This window comes from Hyaena hyaena, unplaced genomic scaffold, assembly GCF_003009895.1.
Source record: "Hyaena hyaena isolate Hyena2069 unplaced genomic scaffold, ASM300989v1 scaffold_98, whole genome shotgun sequence".
NCBI lineage: Eukaryota > Metazoa > Chordata > Mammalia > Carnivora > Hyaenidae > Hyaena > Hyaena hyaena.
The window spans coordinates 1,213,438-1,234,013 of NW_024080730.1; the positions used below are offsets into that span (position 1 = coordinate 1,213,438).

Consider the following 20,576-nt stretch of genomic DNA (forward strand, 5'->3'; position numbering starts at 1 on the left):
TTCTAAAGGCCACTGTATAGCCTTTGGACAGAGGTCCTTCAGCCGGGGCATTACAGCATTTATCCACGTGGTCTCCGTGGATATCCCTCTCTTCCTAAGACGAGGGATAGGGGACCCTCAGAGATGCTCTCTGTGCCAGCATTTACATTGAATCAGGCCACGGTTACCGGCAAGAAGCACAGGTGCATTTTACACTGGTGCCCAGGCCAGGCATCCGTCCCCGCTCCACCGAGAGCCCAAGAGCTCTGTGGACTTGGGCAGGCCGGTCCTGCGACTTCATCTGAGTGCGAAAACCTCCAACCTCTGTGGTTCTGAATCCATCCGGACTCCACTTGCCGCACTGTTTCCCGGGTATCCTGTTTGTCTTCTAAGAGTGGCTGTGTGCTTGAGAGGCGGTTCCTTGTCCATCGTGCACTGAAAGAGCTGTTCTAGGTGATGGGGGGGGCACTTGGGGGTTCGCCCCCCCCCCCCGTAATTTTGCTTCCGGACACACAGGTCCAGGCTAGACGGCCCCAGGTCACGTGCTCACCCTGGGGAGTGGCCGTGGGCATGATTATGTCTGGTAGCTCGTCTTTGTTTTCTGGGAGCTGCTCACCACATGTGTGAGGGGCACACTCGTGTGCTGAAACCAGAAGTGTCAGAGGGCAGCTCCAGTCAGGGTTCCTAGATTCTAGCTGTAGCGCCCTCTTCTCGGAAAAAGTATTCCTGTGCCCTTTTCTTTAAAATTCCTCTGGAAGGTGCGGCCTCACAGTCGCGTCTGGGTCGCCATGTTGGCCTGTGGGCACAAGCGTCTAGGAAGCACTGTGTTTGAGGGATTGAGCCGCCGAGCCAGGCCCCGGAGCCATCACCGCGTCTCCTGGGTGTGCGGCAGCCTGTGCTACAGTGTTTCCCAAACTTGAGCCACGTGGAAACGGACGGCTTTTCCTCCCACCGTGAAAGACCCACCGCTCTCTCTGAAGTTTGCTGGGACACGCTTTCTAGATTCTGTGTTCACCAGTTTTGAGACTTGTTAAATTCACGGAGCTGCTCAGCGCCCTTGGCATCAAGCATGGACCATTTGTGGGGTGGCTCTGGTTCCTGAAATTACTGGGGTTCAGGCCACAGGGCCTTATAACTCTTCCTCCAAGAGGCGGGTGCTCAGATGATGGGGCACATCTGCCCTGGACGAACCGAGCCGGCAGTGCCCTCGCTGTGTTTCCTGTTTGTTTGATGCGTCTGTGTCTGTGGCCTCTGGAGTGACCACGCCTCTTTCTTTCTCTCCTCTCAAGGTCTTCCAGACGCGGTCAGGGAGCGATGGGAGGCGTTCTGCGCAAGCTCCTTGGGAGAAACTAACAAGAGGAACACAGTAGATCTAGTAGGTTTCACCGGGTCACGTTGCCGTGACTCCAGTGCTCTCGGCCTTTGCCTCCTTATTCAGAAAGAGATGAAAGATCTTTCGTTTGTCTCGGTAATTTGGGGCCAAGGTTAAGTTCATATTTCTTTACCAGGAAGAGAGGTCAGTGTTCACCATATCCTTGATAACTTGTCTAGTCAGTTCCTAATTCCTGCCTGGGGTTGACCAGAGGGTACAGGCCACTGACCTCTACCTTGTCGCCCCACCCCATTTCCCTCAGTGCCTCAACAGCATCGCTGCTAGCCTGCCTTCTCCTCTGTTGGGTTCGTTGCCTTATGCCTCAGATAACCCGGGGTGGTTAGAAGCCTCAGGATTCCTTAGGATATTTTTTAATATCACTGAGTTGAATTTATCCTCTTTTTAGATGATTCCCGCTGCGGGGAGGGGGACAATTTCGTAGATGACTTTGAAACTAGCAGATTAGTACTATTAGCCAGGGAATAATGGCATTGATAATATTTTTGAAAATTATATTGGACTTTGGAATGTATTCTTTGTTTTTTTAACGCATTGAGATTGAAGGTAAGTATTGCTTTTGGTTTTACAGATAAGGAAAAGCATTTCCTTTCATAAGCACACGCCAGCTGATAATTGAGGTGGTGGCCTTAACTCTACATGGAGGTAGATGTGTCGGGCATTTAATTCTGTGTTTGAAATTCAGCAGCTGAGGTCTGAATTTCTAATATACGCTAACGCCTTGTCTGTGAGGCGGTCAGGTACCTGACATCCTTATCAGTTCACAGCAGAGTTTAGAAACAGGAGAGAAACAGAAGGGCTCCGAGCAGAAGCAGAAGTGACAGCTGCAGAGCAGTCACTAGGTCACCCTGTGTCACACCCCAGAGGGATGTTGCCTTCTGTTTGGTAGAGTGTCTAACAAATTTGGCTATCTCTTTCCAGACCTTTCACAGATTGGTTGGGTAATGGCTTGTTAAGGATGGGTATAATGATAGAATCAGTTGGAGTTGGAAGATTCTGAAGTTAAGAGATGACTCTAAGGGAAGCTATGTGAGGCCATTTAATTAAAACACGTCTGGGGCCTCAGTGCATCATAGCCCAGCAGAGAAACTGCCGGCCGCTTTGACAGCCCTGAGTCCTCACGGAAGAGTTAAGTGGTTTTTGATGGATATACCTCCCGTGGTGGGTTGCTTTCTTCCCCAATCAGATTGGTTAAAGTTCTGGATCATGAGGGTTTTATTGTAGGGTGAAATTGTTCTCTCTCACTGTTAAATTGAACCATTTAATTTAGAAGCCCCACCTCAATTCTTTGTGAAGGTTGCGGGCAGTGTGGTCTCCTTTAAGGGATTTTTGTTATATTTCTTATTTATAAAGGAATATTTAGGAATATCAGTTCTGACTTTGTTTCGGAAACTTCTTTAAAATTTTTCATTCAAAGGGTTGACTTTAAAGGTAGACTTCAAAAATGTCCAGTAAAACTTGTTGTTATCAGCGTTTTTTAAAAATTTTTCTGTCTTTGGCAACTCAAACAGATTTCTCTTGTGAGCAGTTCTGTATAAAGAAAGACTTCTTTGCAATTCAGACAACACTCAGCTGCTCTGCATGGTGCTGTCAGTAACCTGGTCTGTGAATCCATGTAAATGTCCTGTGTATCTGCATTAAGGAGTCTAATCATGCAGTGCAGAATTCATGCAGATATACGTGCAGTGCAGAATTCGTGCAGATATACATGCGGTGCAGAATTCACAAACAGCCCTTTGGGGTCAGACACCTCTGACATCTAGACTTTATAGCTGCATGGAAGGGAAGACTATCCTGGGCCACCTGTCACTAACAGCAGCTCAGTTCTCTCTAGCCAAAAGCGGTGAGGCTTCTAGAGCCCTGTTGATGTTGCTCCTATCCTATGTGACTTAGCCCTGCTCTCCGATTCTGTGGTCTGTGGGGACTTGCGGGCTGAGGTCTCAAGGCTTTTTCGGTTCCTTGAGCTCCACGCACCCAGGACTTAAATGCCATCTCCCTTCAGCCATAAGCCCGTTCAGTAGGGAATTCGGCTTCATAGGGACTCAGGGATACGTAGGTTCCAGGTTTTTAAGAGTGCCTGTGTGTGCTGGGCCCCCAGCGAGACTTCCACTGCGGCCTCTGGGCTCGCCTCGTCTGTGCCCACAACGTGCCCGGGTACATCCTAGGGGGGTTGGGTGCTGTGTTCCAGGGCACATTCTTATAATAAACCCAGCTTGGGAAACGTACTGGGTCTTGCCCTTGCGGAAACGTCCTGTGGAAGGAGTGCCTATGTACCCATGTAATGTAGCACAGAGTCTGAGTCGCGGCATTTCAGAGACGTTCATTCATGAAATAGGCAGTTGAGTGATAGATGGCTTACTCCCTGCCCACTCCCCAGATCGGTAGATAAGATTAGATGCGCTGACTTCGCTGGTTGTATGATGGCTCAGGTGTGCTCACAGGACTTGAGTCCATGTGCAGTGAACTTCGTTCTGTTGCACTGGCCTGTTCGTATTTGCCTACTCCCAGCAAGGATTTGTTGATTAGTGCACCAGACACTTCCCTGTGCTACTGGCCGTGGGCCTGAGGGTCCTGCTTGCTTCTGTAGGAAAAGCTGTGCCAGCCCCAAGGTGACTCCCCCCCCCCCACCCGAGCTCCGTGAAGTACTTTAATCTGTTGACCTCCTCACACCAAAGTGTATGCACAGTAGGCTCATAGGTTGCTTATGTGTTTATGTTGAGAGTTTTGTTTTGAGTGAAATTTGGCATGTTACTTCCAGAGACCTCTCTGTGGGTCTGTTGGTAAAAACTGGTAAAGTCTTAGTAAAGTTCGGTAGCATAGGAGGTATTTGCATGGCCTCTGGAAGGTTGAGATGGCTTCATTCTCTGCCTCCTGTCTCTGGGGGAGAAGGTGTTGTCTCCATTGTTTGGTGCGTATTTCCCGTCACTCGTGAGCTCACTCAGGGAGGTTGTGTATTGGCCTGGAGACCCAGCAGTGTGGGGTGGAACCGCGGTGTGTCTAGCCTGCCCTGGGCATGGGGGGGCCTGGGGGGGTGGGCAGCAGGGCCCTGCGATGACAAGAAGGAAGAGTCTGTGACTTCTACATGTCACCTAGGTGAACATTCCAGTTGTGCTTATGATCTTCTTTAGCACTTAGCAAGCTAGCCGGCCAAGGTGAAGAGAACACTGGCCTTTTCCTCTGACAGCGGTTAATGAAACGAAAATGTTGCTATGAAAGAAGGGAACAATCTCAAAAGCTTTTTTCCACTGAAGCATCAAGACTGTATTTAGAACACATCTGGCATGGTCAGAGTGTTCTTATATGCTGCTGTGTCTTAAAAAATTATCTTTCTCATTCAGTGATGTACTGGTATTCATTAATGTAATAAATATTTGAGCATCTACTGTGTGCCATGCATTGAGCCTATTGCAGTAAACTCGACTGGCAGAAATTCCTGCCTTGATGGAAATGGGCAAATTCTAGGGCAGGGAGCCAGGGGTCTGCTTGGAACAGGTCTGCAAACCTCACTGAGAGGTACGTGGAGGCATGAGGGGGGGCAGAGCCCGTGCAGAAGCTGGCATCCAGAGGGGGAGAACGAGCCGTGACATCCAAGGCCAGCCCTCTACCGCTCTAGTCCACCCAGGCCCTGGTTATAACCTTAGTGAGATGAAAAGCCGTTAGGTAGGGCGTTTTAAAGTGTCGTAATTTGATGTACGTTGTGAAAGAGCACTGTGGCTCTTGAATTGAGAACAGACTGTAGTGGGCAGGCGGCGGCAATTACAGCATTAATCCAGGCGACAGGTGGAGGCGGCCTGCGCTGGAGAGAGCGGATAGGCCTCACGAGAAGCGACGGTCCTTAGGTTGTGTTTCGACGGTGGAGTGAATAGACTTGTGCGGGACAGAAGAAACCAGAAGGCCAGGATTCTAGCTGAGGAAGAAGGAGGTGACGGGTGGCATGTACGGAGATGAAGATGCCTCGGGGGGGCGGGGGGTGCTTGGAGTTTGGGGCGGGCGCTCCGGTGCACACGCCGAGCTGTGTGGTGAATGAGGCAGGACCCCAGGCAGCAGGTCCCCTCCCCGCCGGGGGTGTGCTGCATCTGTCGTCTCTGTAGCTCGTTTTATCGGTAAGGATTTCAGGCCAGCTGTGGTGTGGATAGGATGAGAATCACCACATTTCCCGTACATAAATGCCAAGGTGTGTGTGCATTGTGTTAGTAATAACTTCTTAGAGCTCCTTCTTTGGCGAACAAAATTATTTTAAATAACCTCCCAGAATTGCCTTAAGGAGACAAGTTACAGAGAATATGGAAAAAGGGTCCCAGTGTCTGGCACATAGTCGTTGCTCAACAAAAGCTAATTTCTTTCTCACTTTTTATTAATGAACGATTCATTTTGTAGCAAAGAGTGACACTGTGAATGAGGAAACCTTGTGTGCTGTTTGAACTTGGATAAGACCTGCTAGGGGTAGCCAAGTCTTTTTTTGTTCTCTCTTGTCCAGTTGACCTAGCTTGTCTTTTGCTTGTCTTCTAATTCTGCCCCCTACCATGTGGGTAGCCCCCTAAAACATATTTAATAGGATTCTCGCACTAGCTTGCCGCCCGAGCAGCCCGGGGCTCCTCTGAACCCCCCCACAGTTGAAGGGCCTGAGCGCTCTTGACCACCATGAGTGAGTGGGATTCCGCCTCCCCCTCCTGCATTCTGGCCTCATCCGCACATCTTTCCCCGCTAGCTCCCTGGAGGCATATTCCTTTCATTGATCACAGATTCTGCCTTTGACCTCATCCAGCCAGTTTCAGACTCCCGAGTGTGCACGCGCACCTCTACCCCAGGGAGAATGGGGGGTGGGTTGTTAATCAGAAACCCTAGGCGATTCGCTTGGCTTAGCATCTTCACCAAAGACGGTCTAGGGGAAAAGAGATTGCTTTTATTTGGACGGTGATGTATTCAGTTTCATAGGCCATAGCACATGCAGACCTGTTTGGGGTCTCCTTTGGGTTTCTTGGCCCAGTGTTGGACCATCACGGAGCAAACCAGACCACTTTCTGTAGCTCCGTCCGGGCTCTTAGACACGCGTCAAGGGTTAGCAGGTCACGGCCGCTCACATCTTCCCCTGATGACCGTGCTCTCTGCCAGTTACACTTCCGTGAAAAGTAAAGGGTGAAAAATTCAGGAAATACAGTGTTAGTTACCCTCAGAAATACAGTGCTCATTTTAGAATTTTGCAAACTGTTCATATTTATTAACTGGCTATATAGCAGTCACTGTTACCTCATGCTTAGTCATTTGTATGTTTCCATTTCTAATTGTTAATATGTTTCCCCAATACTGTGTGTCACTTATGAATGAATAAAAACCACTTACCATGAATTGGTGAGCAGTTCATGTTTGTGTTTTTGTTTAATTTGAATTGGTTGTAAGTTTTGAGGGCAAGGGCTACATTTCTAAAGACAGAAGATTTGGGGTCTTTTTATGAGCAGGGTACTGCTTGTTCAGAGTCCCCTCTTGGGTTCATGGACAGTATTCTTCTCAGAGTGGATGGGGACGCTAGAAGTGAAAGTGCTTGTATCTGAACCTGACCTTCGGGGGGGGTGCGGGGGGGGACGAGTAACCCCTGCGTACGGCAGTTTCACTTTCTGAGCTTGGCACATACGAATCACTTGTATACTTCGCCTGAGCTGTTCCTTCCACCAGCCCTTTGTAAACATTTAATTGGAGCTAAGTGTTAAAATCACTTGAATGGAGTAACTATCCTCTTCTCTGCTTTCTGGTGGTTATTAGTAACGAGAAATAGCACAAGTGGGCAGCGGAAGGGCCGGTAACCTGGCCGTCTGGTTGGGTGAAGGGGGCCTTTGGATTATTTGGGTGGGTTTTATAACTTAACTGTTGCTTATTTCTGTTCTTGCTGTTGTTACACCTTGAGAGAAAAACTAAATGTGATTGTTTTTCCATAAAAATTATGCTGATACAAATGTCCAAAACATTTCTCTGTTAAATAGTGTTTTACGTTTTTATGCATATAGGTTACAACCTGCCATATTCATTCATCCAGTGATGATGAAATTGACTTTAAAGAAACGGGTTTCTCACAGGACTCTTCTTTGCAGCAAGTGAGTCACGCCTAAAGCTTTGCTTTTTGTTTTTATTTGAAATGCTTAGTCTAGTTGCCGCCCATGAGTCCCCTTCTGAGGCAGGTCATGCACCAGGATGTGATTTGGGGTTACCTGTTAGCTAGGCAGAACCATTAGAAGTAGGAAGCATCGGGTATGTGCAAGAAGGTGTGTACCGATTATATTCCCAGGGGCTGTTTCCTCCCTGGTCACAACAGTGCCAGGTCGGGTAAGTGCTCAGACCCGAACAAACCGAATGGCTCAGCCAGTGTCCCAGAGAGGCTCGTGCAGCCCCGCGTGCCCGCCGCGTGGTTGCCACATCCCTGCGGTGGAGGCCTGCAGTAACAGGAGTCACACTCTTAATGTCAGCCAGAGTAACTTTAAAAAAAAAAAAAAAAAAAATCTGTGAACTAAATGGCTTAAATGCTTCTAATATCCTTAAGTTCTATTCTGGTGAAAGTTGTAGTTGAATGAATTCGTTGCCACCCTACTCTCCTGCCCCAAGTCCTCCCCAATTGTCAGCTGCTTATACTGTCTGTGGGGGAGGAAATGGTATAGAAATGGTATAAAAATGGCACGCCCGGGCTTACCCCTCACCCAGGGGTGGTTCTTGCAGTCTCACTACCTTGGCCAGCACCAGATGGTGGGGGCTGGCAGTACAGGCCCCTCTTCCAAGTCCCCGTCTCTCCATATGGGCAGATCATGCCAGGACCATGCGTTGGCGTGGACTCGATCCGGTGCGGTGGGGGTGGCAGAGCCCCCTTCCCGCCTGGCACTGGAGGTTTGCTTGGCTTCTTTTTTCTTAATCGTTAAGCCTTGTCTTTTACCAGGGCCAGGATGAAGCCACTCGTGGCTCTGCTGACCCTGGGTTTCGGCCTCCCAGCAGGCTGTCCTGCTCTGGTCAGGGTGGATGCTCAGTCAGGTTCACAGTCACGTTCACAGGACAGGTCTGGAGTGGTTTTTCAGCACTCAGCTGGCATCTCCATCGATTCTTGACACTGCTGCCCTGCAGAAGCCCACCTCCCAGTGTCGGGGGCATGGGCGGCGCACCCATTGGGAGGCTGATGAGCACCAGGGGTCTTCTTTAGAACACAGTAGCCCCTCACTGCCACCTGCAAGCCATGGCTTGGGTGCTCACCTGGCTCGCTGTGAGCCCTCATGCCCACATGCCCTTCTTCCTTGACCCCAGAGTCCTCTGGTTTGACGGCAGCCTCTCTCTATCTACCCCTATGGAAGCATCTGGAAGGTACTGAAACCGGCCCCTCAGCCTGGCGAGATCTCCCACACTACACGTCTTTCACCCCTGCGGGGAAGCTCCGCGGTGTAAAGTGTAAATTATCAGGGTGCTTCTGAACCTGTTGGAATTGCTTTAAGAAGAATGCCCTAAACACCTATTTGCAGATGAGATAATAACCTTGGAACTTTAGGCGACTGACTTAATCCAAGAGTGGTTCCATTGAGGTATCTGGAAAGTAGGCCCCCTTCTCATGCAGTCTGCTCCACAGCTGTTCTGAGGAGAACATTTTCTGACATTTTTTTGGTTTGACCAACTGCTGATGTGCACGTGAGGCCGTCCAGCTACGAAACTGCCTTCCCAGCAAAGCTCGCCACGGCTCCTGGTCCTGTGGCTTTTCCCTCTCAGAGTAGGAAGGATAGTTCTTTACTGCTGGATGTGCCCCAAGTCAATGTTTCTTTGCGTGCTTAAGTTGTAAGTCAGTCGTGGGTCATTTTGAAAATAAGAAATATGTTCCAGACTTTTTTTTTTTAATTTGAGGCCAGGGTAGGTTAATTTAAGAATTTTATGCTGGTCTCCATGGTAGAATACTAGCTTATATATATTAGTTTCAGTTTCTCGTTCACATTTAAAGTTAGGTTTCATGTAGGTATAAAGTCCTGAGTATAGAGAGCTTCAGGCCGTTCATTTAATAAGGTCACTTGACAATGTCACCTGTGAGGCCATGTTTGGCCCAGGGAATGCTTCACAGCTTTTGTGTCTCTACTAGTTGGGTTGTGCCTTCCGGCCCTTCTGATTTCCTCACCTCTAGAGTTCCACTCTTCCTCCTCCGAGTCTGGCAGAGGTGTGGAGCGTGAGGCCCCCTTCTGGTGGCTCCGGAGGCCTGGAGGGCGCCGCCCACTCCCTGCTGCATGCAGGCCTGGGCAGGGTGGGTAGGGGACACCAGGGCTTCCTGTCGCCCTAGCAGCGCCTCCGAGGAGATTCGCTTAAATAAAGCGGTAGACTCACTTCTCTGATGTGAACAGCCCCTGGCTTTGGCCAGGATGACAGTTGTAGGAAGTATGGGGTTTGTATGTGGGGGGTTTTTTTGAATAAATAAGTTTTTAATAATTACACAGCCATCGGGTGCTTCCCAGACTGGGATTTCTCCAAGCCCAAAGCACTTTTTATATAACTTTAAATAGAATATAGTAGCAGTCTTCACGTAGGTGAGTTTAGTACCCTTTGATGGCTTTCTTAGTAAAAATCATATCCAAACCCTGAGGTTCTTTGCTAATTTACATCTTCGTGGAAGCTGTAATATTCTTAGAACTAATGAGGACCAACAAGGTTGGTTGGTTTTCTTTTTCCCCTAAGTTACTGCATCGAAGTCACTTGTGTCTGCGAGTGGCCGTATGTATCTCCCAAGGTACCCGAATGAATAGATAGGGAGACAGACGGGGCAGATCTGGGCGTACATTGTACGTGCATTCACACACACACTTAGAATACACTTAGTGTCTGCGTGCTCTCTCTGAAGCACTTAAAGGAACTCTTTTGGGTTTTATGAACCCCCAAAATTTATAACACAAACTCCAGAGCCACAAAAAAAGGTGGGGAGGAGAACCAAAAAGACTGGGGAGGGACCTTTTCCCTTGTGCGGCCAAATTTCTAATCTGTAAGTCAACTCGGAGCCTGGCCTGGTCCGCTTGCTGGGAAGAATGACGTCATGATTCTGCTCCACATCTTTGAAGGCACCACACATCCCATTTTATCTCAGAAAAGACAGAGATGCTGTTCAGAGGAATCTGTTGCTTTCTTTTGGGTTTAATGACTATCAGTGCTACGGTTCCTAGTCTTCATTCTGTGTCCAAGCTCAGCCCGGCCTTCCAGAACGTGGCCCTGCCCTTCTGCGTTCAACCACACTCCCACGACTCAGCCTCGACTCGGCCTGCCTTACCAGATGTGCTCCCGTGAGGCTGATCCCTACCCCCGTGTCATATAGCATCCTCTCTGAGGACAGGAAATGGGATGGCATGGAAGTGCACGAGTGAGCACAGGGGTGGCGGGAAAGGGGGGTCTCTCCAGCTAGAGAAAAGGGAAGTTTTAGGTTCTCGGCAAACTAGACACCACTTTTTTCAGACCTACGGAAAAAGATGCCTTCCAAAGCCAAATATAAGGTTTATTTTTTAGTCGTCTTCGATTTGGATTATCCATGCCATGATTCCCTGCCAGCAGCCTGAGTAATCAGGAAGGAGCCAAAGAGGCGTTTGTGCAGCAGATGTCTGCGGGGTGGGCTCCGGGCTCGGCTCTGGAGGAGGGCCAGGAGCACTGGGTTTCGTGCGGTGGCAGCTGCGTCCCTCCTGGCGAGCGGCTTCCGGTGTGATGCCCATAGTTCAGCTCCAGGCCACCACTGCTGCCCCGTGCGTGGTGCTCACGTGCCGGAGAGACTTGTCCCCTGCCCAGAGCAGGCCCGCCAGGCCACACACTGCTGCTCGGTCGTCTCCGTGTTCGTGGTTGGGGCGCGAGGAGTGCCACTTGCTTGTCTTCAGCATCCTCGACTCCTGCTTGGGACCGCAGAACACCTTCGCCGAGTCCTCTCCCTCTGCTCAGCCTGCTTGTTGTCCTAAACCTGAATATCCACATGTCTGTCAAGTCCATGTTAACATCCCCCCGTCTCTCACCTGAGGAAACCCAGATGAGCCCCGTGCCCCCTAGAATGTAGGAGACACGATGGGCTTCTCCGGACCTCACAGAGTGATGTCCCGTCAGTGCTAAGACTTGGTCCCCACTCTGAGGCGGGTAGGATAGGAGCTACTTTTAGACTCTTCCTGGCCTCTGAGACTGAAGTCTTTTTTGAAGAGAATGAAGTGTCCCTGAAAGTTGTGTTGTAGGCTGGCAGTTTGTGATTACTGGTTGTGTTCCCCCCTCCCCCCGTGCGGTGTCACTGTAGTGGATCGGAGGGTGGGGAGGGGTGAGGGGAGGGCGGGTGGTCACTACTTCCTGGATCTTAGGTTAAGGTTGGTTGTGTCCAGAGCTGATTAATAATCTTATAATTTCAGAGATTGATACATCTTATAATTTCAGACTGTCAATTGATCACCTCTTCGAACTAGACTTAATCCAGTCCTCCCTCTAAAGATAATTTGCGATAGAGGGCAGAGTGGTCGTTAACATTTCCTACGGTGACATGTGCATTAGAATGACCTGTGGGCCAAACTCCAGACGTGTCCTTTTTTGGGTAAATTGTGTCTGAAATTATTTGATTGTTTTTTTTTTTTAGAAAGACACACCAACTTTTTAAGCCCTAAGCCTTTGTAAATAAGATGGTTTCTGAAGCACAAGTGGGCAGATAGTATGTAGAATGTCATTAGAATCATTATATCACTGTCACTGGCCCTGGGGTTGCCAGGCCTTTTCTGATTATCAGATGCAACAAATGACGTCCAATTTTATTGACCAGTTTGGCTTCAACGATGAGAAGTTTGCAGATCAAGATGACATTGGCAAGTGAGTATATCTTCCTGTCCCCTGTCTCGTGCACTCCTGCCTTTTGTTAGACGCGGGATCCCCCTGCGGTCCCAGCCATTGAGCCCTGAAGCCACCAGAGGGAGGTGGGGATAAGGGCACCCCTCCCCCCGCAGAGAGGGGCACCCCTGCCGCAGCCTCTCAAGGGGGCTTGTTGCCATTTATATATATTGAGCTTTGCTCAGGAGCTCAGGTCACTGCTCTGCCCCGTCCGGCAACTGTGCCAGGCAGCGGCCCCCAGGGTGGTGAGGCCCTGATGTAGTCGGTGGGCGGGACCAACCCGGTGCCTTCCCAGCAGCTCACGCCACGTGTGTCCTCCCCGGCCCACTCAGCGGGACGCAGGGCTGGTGGGGGGAGAGGGCATAAAATCAGGAATACTGGTACCATACCAGATCGCAGAGTAACACGTGTGGGTGATAGTTGGAAATGCGAACAAATGGGCCGGCGTCTGGCCTAGGGAAGGGAGAGGTATTTATTTTCAAGGAAAGCATTTACGAGGAGGCGTTAGAGCTCATTGAGAACAGAGTTTAGTATCAAGTGGCTTCTGTCACGGGTCACTGCCTGATGATGCCTGTCAGTACCCAGCATCTGGGTGGCTCCTTGCTAGCGGTTAGGGGCCCGTGGTTTAGTGATGCAGCCAGCAGGACCATCTTCTGTCACAAGGTGCGGTTTCTAGCACGTGAGAAGCAGAAGACCCCTGCACACTCCAGCCTTTCCGATGGATGTGCTGTGTTAGCACAGTGGATGGAGCCTTCCCTGCAAACAGAGCAAGAGTTCAAGGCTGCCCTAAGCATCAGCCCCCTGAGATGCAAAATGAGCAAGGACTGTCCACGTCCACGTGGTGGTCGTGTCTGTACCGTGGACGCACTCACACCAGGGCCTGCGGACTCCCCACGCGGCATCTCAGCACCTGGCCTGTCTCTGCTCTCAGTAAATGTTCCCAGTTAGGAATCCAGGCCCTTTAAATTTATGTTGGGTGCTTGGAATAACGATGGATTAGAATAGATCTTTAAGAATTATATTTCCTTTAGGGCACCGGGGTGGCTCATTCAGTTAAGGGTCCAACTCTTCAACTCAGATGAGGACTTCACAGTCCTGAGATCGAGCCTCACGTTGGGCTCCACACTGGCCATGGAGCCTGCTTAAGATTCTGCCCCTCTGCCCCTCCCCTGCTCACACTCTTTCTCCAAAATAAATGAGTAAGAATCCTACTTACTCAAAAAATTGTGTTTCACAAGCTCTGAGATCTTTCACCCCTACCTTCCTGCTGGTCATCCCATACCATAGGGTTTTGGGGGTGTCCGTGCTGTGCATGAATTTGGCCGTCCCTGGAGAAGGCTTAGTGTCTGACAGCCCTTGGGGACTTTCTCATGTTTTGACTTGTTTCTTTTTTTCAAATAACCGTTTTCTTGGTTGTGGAAGTATGGCCTGTGGAGCCGCGGCTGTGGCCGTGGACGTTAAAACTCTTATGGGAAGGCTTGCAGGGGTGTTGGTTCCGTCCTATGAGGCTGCACCCCCACCCTTTTGTCTTAGTACCTGGGAAGAGGCATCAGTCAACATAGGAAAGTTTTGCTTTTGTCTTACCTGGGGAGATTTTAATGATAGTGTAAATATTTTAAATTCGGAGAATTTTGTAAATTGTGTTTTGGTCAGTCTGTAAGTAACTATTCCTGTACTTACATTTTGTTTCCAGTGTTTCTTTCGATCGAGTATCAGACATCAACTTTACTCTCAATACAAACGAAAGTGTAAGTATTCGTGTTCCCTTAGTAACAAGGTATAGGAGAGGTAGACGGCAGGGCCTGGGGTCTGCCAGAGCCTGTGTGCAGACACCGTGTGCCCTGGGACCCCCGCGCCCCAGGACACTCGTCTTCGGCTGGTATTACCCCCCTGCCCCCCATGTGACCTGCGTGGTCCCTGTGGGCATGTGAGTTTGCAGCCCTGGCTTAAGATGTGACAGGGCTGATAAAACCGGGTCGCTTGTGATTGCAGTCTAGACATTTAAGCTTCAGAGAGTGCATTTTGACTCGAGCCAGCTGCCTTTTCCTTCGGATGTATGTCACCAGGAGAGAAACTTGGGCTAGATCAGGGCCAGCTTGTCCTCTCCAGGCAGGGCTCCAACCCCCCGGTCAGCACCATCGGCGCATGATGTGGGGTTGGTGTCATGTGAGTGGGCATAGTCTTGATTTTTAGGTTGATTAACACGAGGGACCCCTGGTTTATTCCCTGATGTGACAAGGTAGAAACTCCTGACTGGGCCACTGATGCCCATTGCTGCTTGGCTGGAGCTGTAGAAGCAGAGGAAACGAGAGTTGCTTTCCTACAGGGCAGATCTGGGACTGAGCCCCAGGTGGGGGGGGTGGGGGGCAGGGGGCGGGGCAGGGAAGCTCTTGGCGTTAAGGCGGTGCTTTACCAGGTGACGGAGTCCGGGAAGACCGCACAGGCTTCTGTGGGCTAGTTTTGAATCAAGTCCTTGGGGGAACTTTCTGCTGTTGCACAGAAGCTGACACCAAGCCTTTACGTTTGTTTTTGGCGTGTGTGGTAGTCGCTGTTTTTTTAAGGGAAATGAGGGATGCAATTTACATTGATAGCTTTTGGAGAAAATCACTTGATTTTTAAGTTTGCTCTTTTCGTGCTCTCGTTTTTATTTAGGGAAATATTGCCTTGTTCGAAGCCTGTTGTAAGGAAAGAATCCAGCAGTTTGACGACGGCGGCTCTGATGAGGAAGACATCTGGGAGGAAAAGCACATTACGTTCACACCGGAATCCCAAAGGCGGTCCAGGTGAAGGAGTCTGTTCCGGCGGCCATAATGCCCAGTGCAGACAGTTGGTGGGGGGGGAGGCATGCGTCCTGTCCTTGGCAGATGCACATTCTTGACCTAGAGACCAGTGTTTCTGTCGTGATCAGAAATGCCCTTGTTAACCGATGCAAGGTGGTGCCAGTTCGCCTGTGTCCAGTGTGATGGGCACGAACGAGTCTGGTGATGAACTTGAAACTGCAGGGAGTGTGGAGGCCTAGTCGGGAAGCGCTGTGGCTCCGCCTCTTCTGAACAGAAGGCAGTGCTGAGGAGTGTGGTGCAGGGCACCCTGCACAGATGTCCCCTCACCCCTGACGCCCGCAGCAGCCGACTTCCGTACCATCTCCTCTGAAAAACTGAAGTTTTCCCCAGGGGAGGGAAAAGCTGTTTCTAAAAGTTAGTCTAGCCTGGGGAGATGGGGTCCTGCCGGCCGGGGCCCTTTGGAATCAATCCTGTTGGGTTTTTTCCTGTCTAATTGGTTTCCGTCGCTGTGGCACGAGAACACGGAGTTCTTATCCGAGTGTCCATTACCAGAATCTTCTTAGTTGGGAGAGTAGCAGTTGAACTCTCATTTTTATTTCGCTTATTTTTAATAAGTAACGTGTCGGGGCGCCTGGGTGGCTTACTCGGTTAAGCGTCCGACTTTTGCTTAGGTCATGATCTTGCGGTTCGTGGGTTCGAGCCCCGCGTCGGGCTCTGTGCTGACTGCCAGCTCAGAGCCTGGAGCCTGTTTCAGAGTCTGTGACTCCCTCTCTCTCTGACCCTCCCCTGCTCATGCTATCTCTTTTCTCTCTCCTAGAAATAAATAAAACATTAAAAAAAAAATTAAAAAAAATAATAAGTAACGTGTCCACCTGGTGAACAATTCAAAGAAAACAGAATATACAGTGAAAAGTGCAGCCCCCACCCCCCCAAACCCGGCCCCAGCCCCACTAGCCATTTCTCCCTCTTGCTGGGTACCATGCACCAGCACCCCCTGCCGTGTCTCTGCGCACCCCAGCGGCTGTGTTGTGGGTCTAAGGAGGGCTCACTGCTTTGGGTTACAGAAGACCCACCTGGGGCTTAAACACAGGAAAGGGGTATTTGTCTCATAATCCACAGCTGTCTAGCCTAGCTTCTTTGTCCATGCCCACTTCATCGTCGTCTGCATGCGACTCATTACTTTGTAATCACAAGGTAGCCGCAGCTCCAGGACCAGGAAGCGAGAGACAGATAGCTTCACAGTGATTTTTGTTTTGTTTTGTTTTGTTTTTAGTTTTTAAGATAAAGCCTTAGTTAAACTTGTTTGTCACCGTTTGCTATGAAATTTTGGGCCTCACTTGGAGTGAGTTCACTAAGTGGCCATTGCCTACTATCACAGGCCGACCTCACACGGTACAGCACTTAGGGAATGACGTGTGGTGGTGAAGGTAGTGTCCTGGAGGACGTGACAGTTGATGTCCAGAGGGAACACGGGACAATGAGAAAAGGCAACTTTTTATTATTTAACAGCTCTCTTGAGGTATAATTGACATATAGAAAACTGTATTTATTTAGATTACACAGCGTAGTAAGTTTGGACATGAATACATCCGTGAAACCATCAGCTCAGTCAAGATCATGAACTTCTCCATTATCTACAAAAGTTTCCTCATGCCCTTTCATATTGCCTTCCCCCCATCTGCTTTTTGTTCCTTGAGAGTGATTTGTGTTTTCTAGAGTTTTATGTAAATCAGATAGCACATTACATATTTTATGTGGCTTCTTCCACTCAGCACAATTATTTTGAGTCATTCACGTTGGGTGATGTTTCAGTAACTCATTCCATTTCGTGACTGAATAATGTTCCATTGAATGAAAGTACCACCCACCAGACACGTGAATGTGTTTATCCACCTACCTGCTAATGGACATCAGGGTTTCTAGTTTGGGGCTATGGAATCACTTGAGAGTAGACTGGTAAGTTATGGATATATATTGTAAACCCTGAAGCAACCAGTAAGCAAAACAGAGTTGTAGTTAATAAGCCAACAAAGGAAATTAAATCATAAAAAATTCTGAAAAGAGGGCAACAAAATAAAAAGGCAGCTGAGACATACAAAAAACTAACAGCAGTAGGATAATATTAAACCTAGGCAACCGTATCAGGATTCATTAAATAATATTAAATGACCTCAAAACTTCAGTTAAAATGAAGAGGTTTCAGATTGGATTAAAAAAAAATAAGGTCTAACATATGCTGCCTCTGAGAAATAATAACTTAAATATAAAGACACAAACAGGCTGTAAGAAAAGGTAGAGGGTCTACATATTTAATAATAAAATAGATTTCAGAGGACAGGCAAAAAGAAAAGGTGATAAAGGGGTCAAGTCTTCAGGAAGATGGAACAATTTTAAATGCCTACGCACCTGATAACAGAGCTTCAGAACACACAGGGCAGAAGCAGCAAAGTGGCAAAAAGAAGCAGACAAACCTGTGGTTACCGCCACATGTCTGTGCTCCCTCTGTTGGTAGTTGGTCACAAGCAGAAATCAGAGGTGCGGAGCACCTGATACCATCAGCTAGCACGGCCCTGCTGGACTTGTGCAAAGCACCTCAGCCAGTGACAGCACCAGAGGCCATACTGTCAGGTGCACGTGAGATATTTACACCAAGAGAAATCCTATCCAGGACATAAAGCAAGTCTCAGTAAGTTCCTAAAGGTTTAAGTCCTGCAAAGTATGTTCTCTGACCCCAGTGGAATTTAGTTAGAAGCCAGTCACAGAAGGATCTCTGGAAAATCCCCAAATACATGGAAACTAAATAGCAAGTGGGTTAATAAGGAAATCAAAGAGGGGGTGACAGGACAGTTCTAGGGCTGCTTTTATTCACAAGTAGAGACCTCTCCAAGCCATGACCTTGGCTTCCACCTTAGGATACAAAGGAACAGTAGAGGAAATCATTGTGATCTAAAGTCATTCTCTGAGAAACTTGAGTCAGTGCCCCTCCAGACAGAGCGGTCAGGAGAAGCAGGGGTACAAATTACTGACACCACGAGGAACGAGAACAGTGACCCCACCTCGGTTCCAAAAGCGTAATAAGGGCAGGTTGTGAATAATCCATGCTAGTAAGTCTGACACTGAGATGATCTTTGAAAGACTCAGACTACCAAAGCTCCCCTGTCCCCCGGAAAAGGTAACCGGAATAGTCCTGTATCTATTGAAGTTGAATTTTTAGTTTAAAACTTCCCACATAAACAAAAAACTCTGGGCCCAGCTGTCTTCTCTGGTGAATTCTACCAAACGTTTCAGGAATGATACCAGGTTTATACAAAAGCTTCTAGAAATTTGAAAAGGGAGATCTAGTGCCTGTGTCATTCTCAGAGGCCACATCAGTGTGACCTGACGGCAGAGCTGACATGGCATGACAAGAAATGTGGCTCCATTGTCCTCGTTAATGTGGATGCAGAAACGCCCTTGAGGGTTTTAATAATAAAGGCAACAGTAATACCTCATGACCAAGTAAAGTCTGTTTCAGAAACGGCTAGTTTAACATTTGAAAATCAGTCAGTAAGCATGTGGCTGACCCCAACCTCTATGCCCGGTAAGAGTTCTTAGCAAACTGGAGATGGAATTTCTTCACCTGATTAAAGCTTCTGCAGTAAGCTGGTAGTTGGTAGCGTGGTAAGAAGTGAACAATTGCCCCCTGAGATCAGGAACCAGGCAGAAGATACCTACTCTTCCCACAGCTTTTCGCTAATGTCGCTGGGGCTTCTAGCCGGTGCACTAAGTCAAGAAAAAGAAAAGCCATCTAGATTGGAAAGGAGAGGGTAAAATTATCTTTATTCACAGACAACAGTCACTGTCAGTGTAGAAAAGTTGTTGGAATCTACGAAAAGGCTATTAGAACAATTAAGTAGGTTTGGCATGATCACGCTGTACAAGGTCAGTGTGGTCATACTTCCCCGTCCCGCAGCAGACAGTTGGGACTGACATCACAAGAGTCTTATTCATTGTAGCCTCAGATTATTAAATATGCAAGGGTAACTGACAAGATGTGCAAGACTTGGACCCTGAACATCGCATGACAGCTGAGAGAGATCCAGAATTGGCAAATGTTTGTGATTTGGAGCCCAGTATCGTTCAAATGCCAGTTCTCCCCAGATTGATCTAGACTCAGTGGAGTCTCAAGTACAATGGTAAGAAATGCATAGAGCCAGAGGAGCCAAAACAGCCTTCATAAAGAACAGAGCTGGAGCACTAACAGTACCTGATTTCAGAAGACGGTAACTGCGACAGTGTGGTCACTAGGAGAAGAGATCGGGAAACGGCGTAGAGGATAAATTATTAGCTATAGTGACAACAGACTTTTGACGGAGGTGTAAGAGCAGTTCAGTAGAGAAAGGGTAGTCCCTTGAACAAACAGTTCTGGAACAAGTGAACATCTGCATGCAGAGTAAAGGAACTCAGTCCATACCTCTTACCATGTATACACGTGGACTCAAAGTGGATCTTAAACCTAAATGTGACACATCAGGCTATAAAACTTCTACAGAAGATCCTCGTGACCTTGGGTTGGGGCAAGATTTCTGAGATCGACACCATAAGCACATGCATGAGAGGAAATCTTCATAAGCTAAGTTCGTCAAAATTAAGCCCTTCTGCTGTTGTGACGACACTGGTAAGAGGGAGGGACGGTGCGCAGACTCGGGGATATCTGCAGGTCGCGTGTCTGACACGGGGCTTCCGTGCAGGGCGCACGAAGGGCTCAGAGGGCCCTGTAATAACGACAGCCTGTTTTCTAAACTGCTGAAGGTGGGAAAAGACCCTTCAGGAACGATGTGTGGGTGGCGGGGCGGCACGTGGACAGCAGCTCAGCGTCTCGGCCGCAAGGGCAGTGCCACAGTGAGCTGCCTTTGAGTCCTGTTAGAAGCCACTCACGTGTTGACGCAGAGCCCAGGCACCGGCGGGACAGCCGAGAGCGAGGGTAGGAGGCAGGCTCACGAGGCAGGAATGATCCAGACAAAGCGCATGAGATTTTCTCTTCTTGGATGACCTTCAGAGTTCTCTGGATTTTGCTAGTGACGGATTGGCATCGTTAACTATTTTGGTCTTTTTTTTCCTTTTCCCTTAGCTCGGGGAGCACAGACAGTGAAGAAAGTACAGACTCTGAAGAAGAAGACGGAGCAAAACAAGACTTGTTTGAACCCAGTGGTGCCAGTACGGAGGATAAAATGGAGGTAGACTTGAATGAACGTAAGTTGTCTTCCTTCTGTATTAGTCACTGTGTGTCGAAAACGGGGGTATTTTAAAACTAGGTGCCCTGGTCTGCAGATAGGAGTTAGGTTGAAACGCGGTCCTCTGAGTCCCCTTGGAGGTTTAAGTGTCGGGGACAGGGCCTCAGGGAAAGAGCCGCTTGTCCCTCTGAAGACCGGGTGTCTCCTGAGGTATGGACGCCCTCTGGGTGGTTCCGGCCCGAGGACTGGGAGCTGCAGCCTCTGAGTGCCCAGTAGAAAGGGAGACTGCATAGACTGTGGAAAGGTAAGGGAGGGCTGTGTTTGTGGAGTCAGGAATGACTGTACTGAAGGCGACACCTTAAAGCTGACAACGATTTGAAATGGGTT

The 20,576-nt window shown here is 48.9% G+C and overlaps 1 protein-coding gene across 14 annotated transcripts in view; it reads left to right on the top strand.

The window, feature by feature from the left end:
* PPP6R3 (protein phosphatase 6 regulatory subunit 3) overlaps positions 1-20,576 on the top strand; it is a 132,622-nt gene that overhangs the window by 99,062 nt on the left and 12,984 nt on the right. For 4 of the 14 annotated variants that reach the window (XM_039235407.1, XM_039235416.1, XM_039235405.1 and 1 more), the window contains 6 exons: positions 1,269-1,354; positions 7,369-7,455; positions 12,081-12,178; positions 13,890-13,944; positions 14,849-14,979; positions 20,087-20,208. In XM_039235407.1, the coding sequence (XP_039091338.1) occupies positions 1,269-1,354; positions 7,369-7,455; positions 12,081-12,178; positions 13,890-13,944; positions 14,849-14,979; positions 20,087-20,208 (579 nt within the window). The remainder of the gene's footprint in view (positions 1-1,268; positions 1,355-7,368; positions 7,456-12,080; positions 12,179-13,889; positions 13,945-14,848; positions 14,980-20,086; positions 20,209-20,576) is intronic. The other 10 variants (XM_039235409.1, XM_039235406.1, XM_039235411.1 and 7 more) reach the window with 5 other exon arrangements.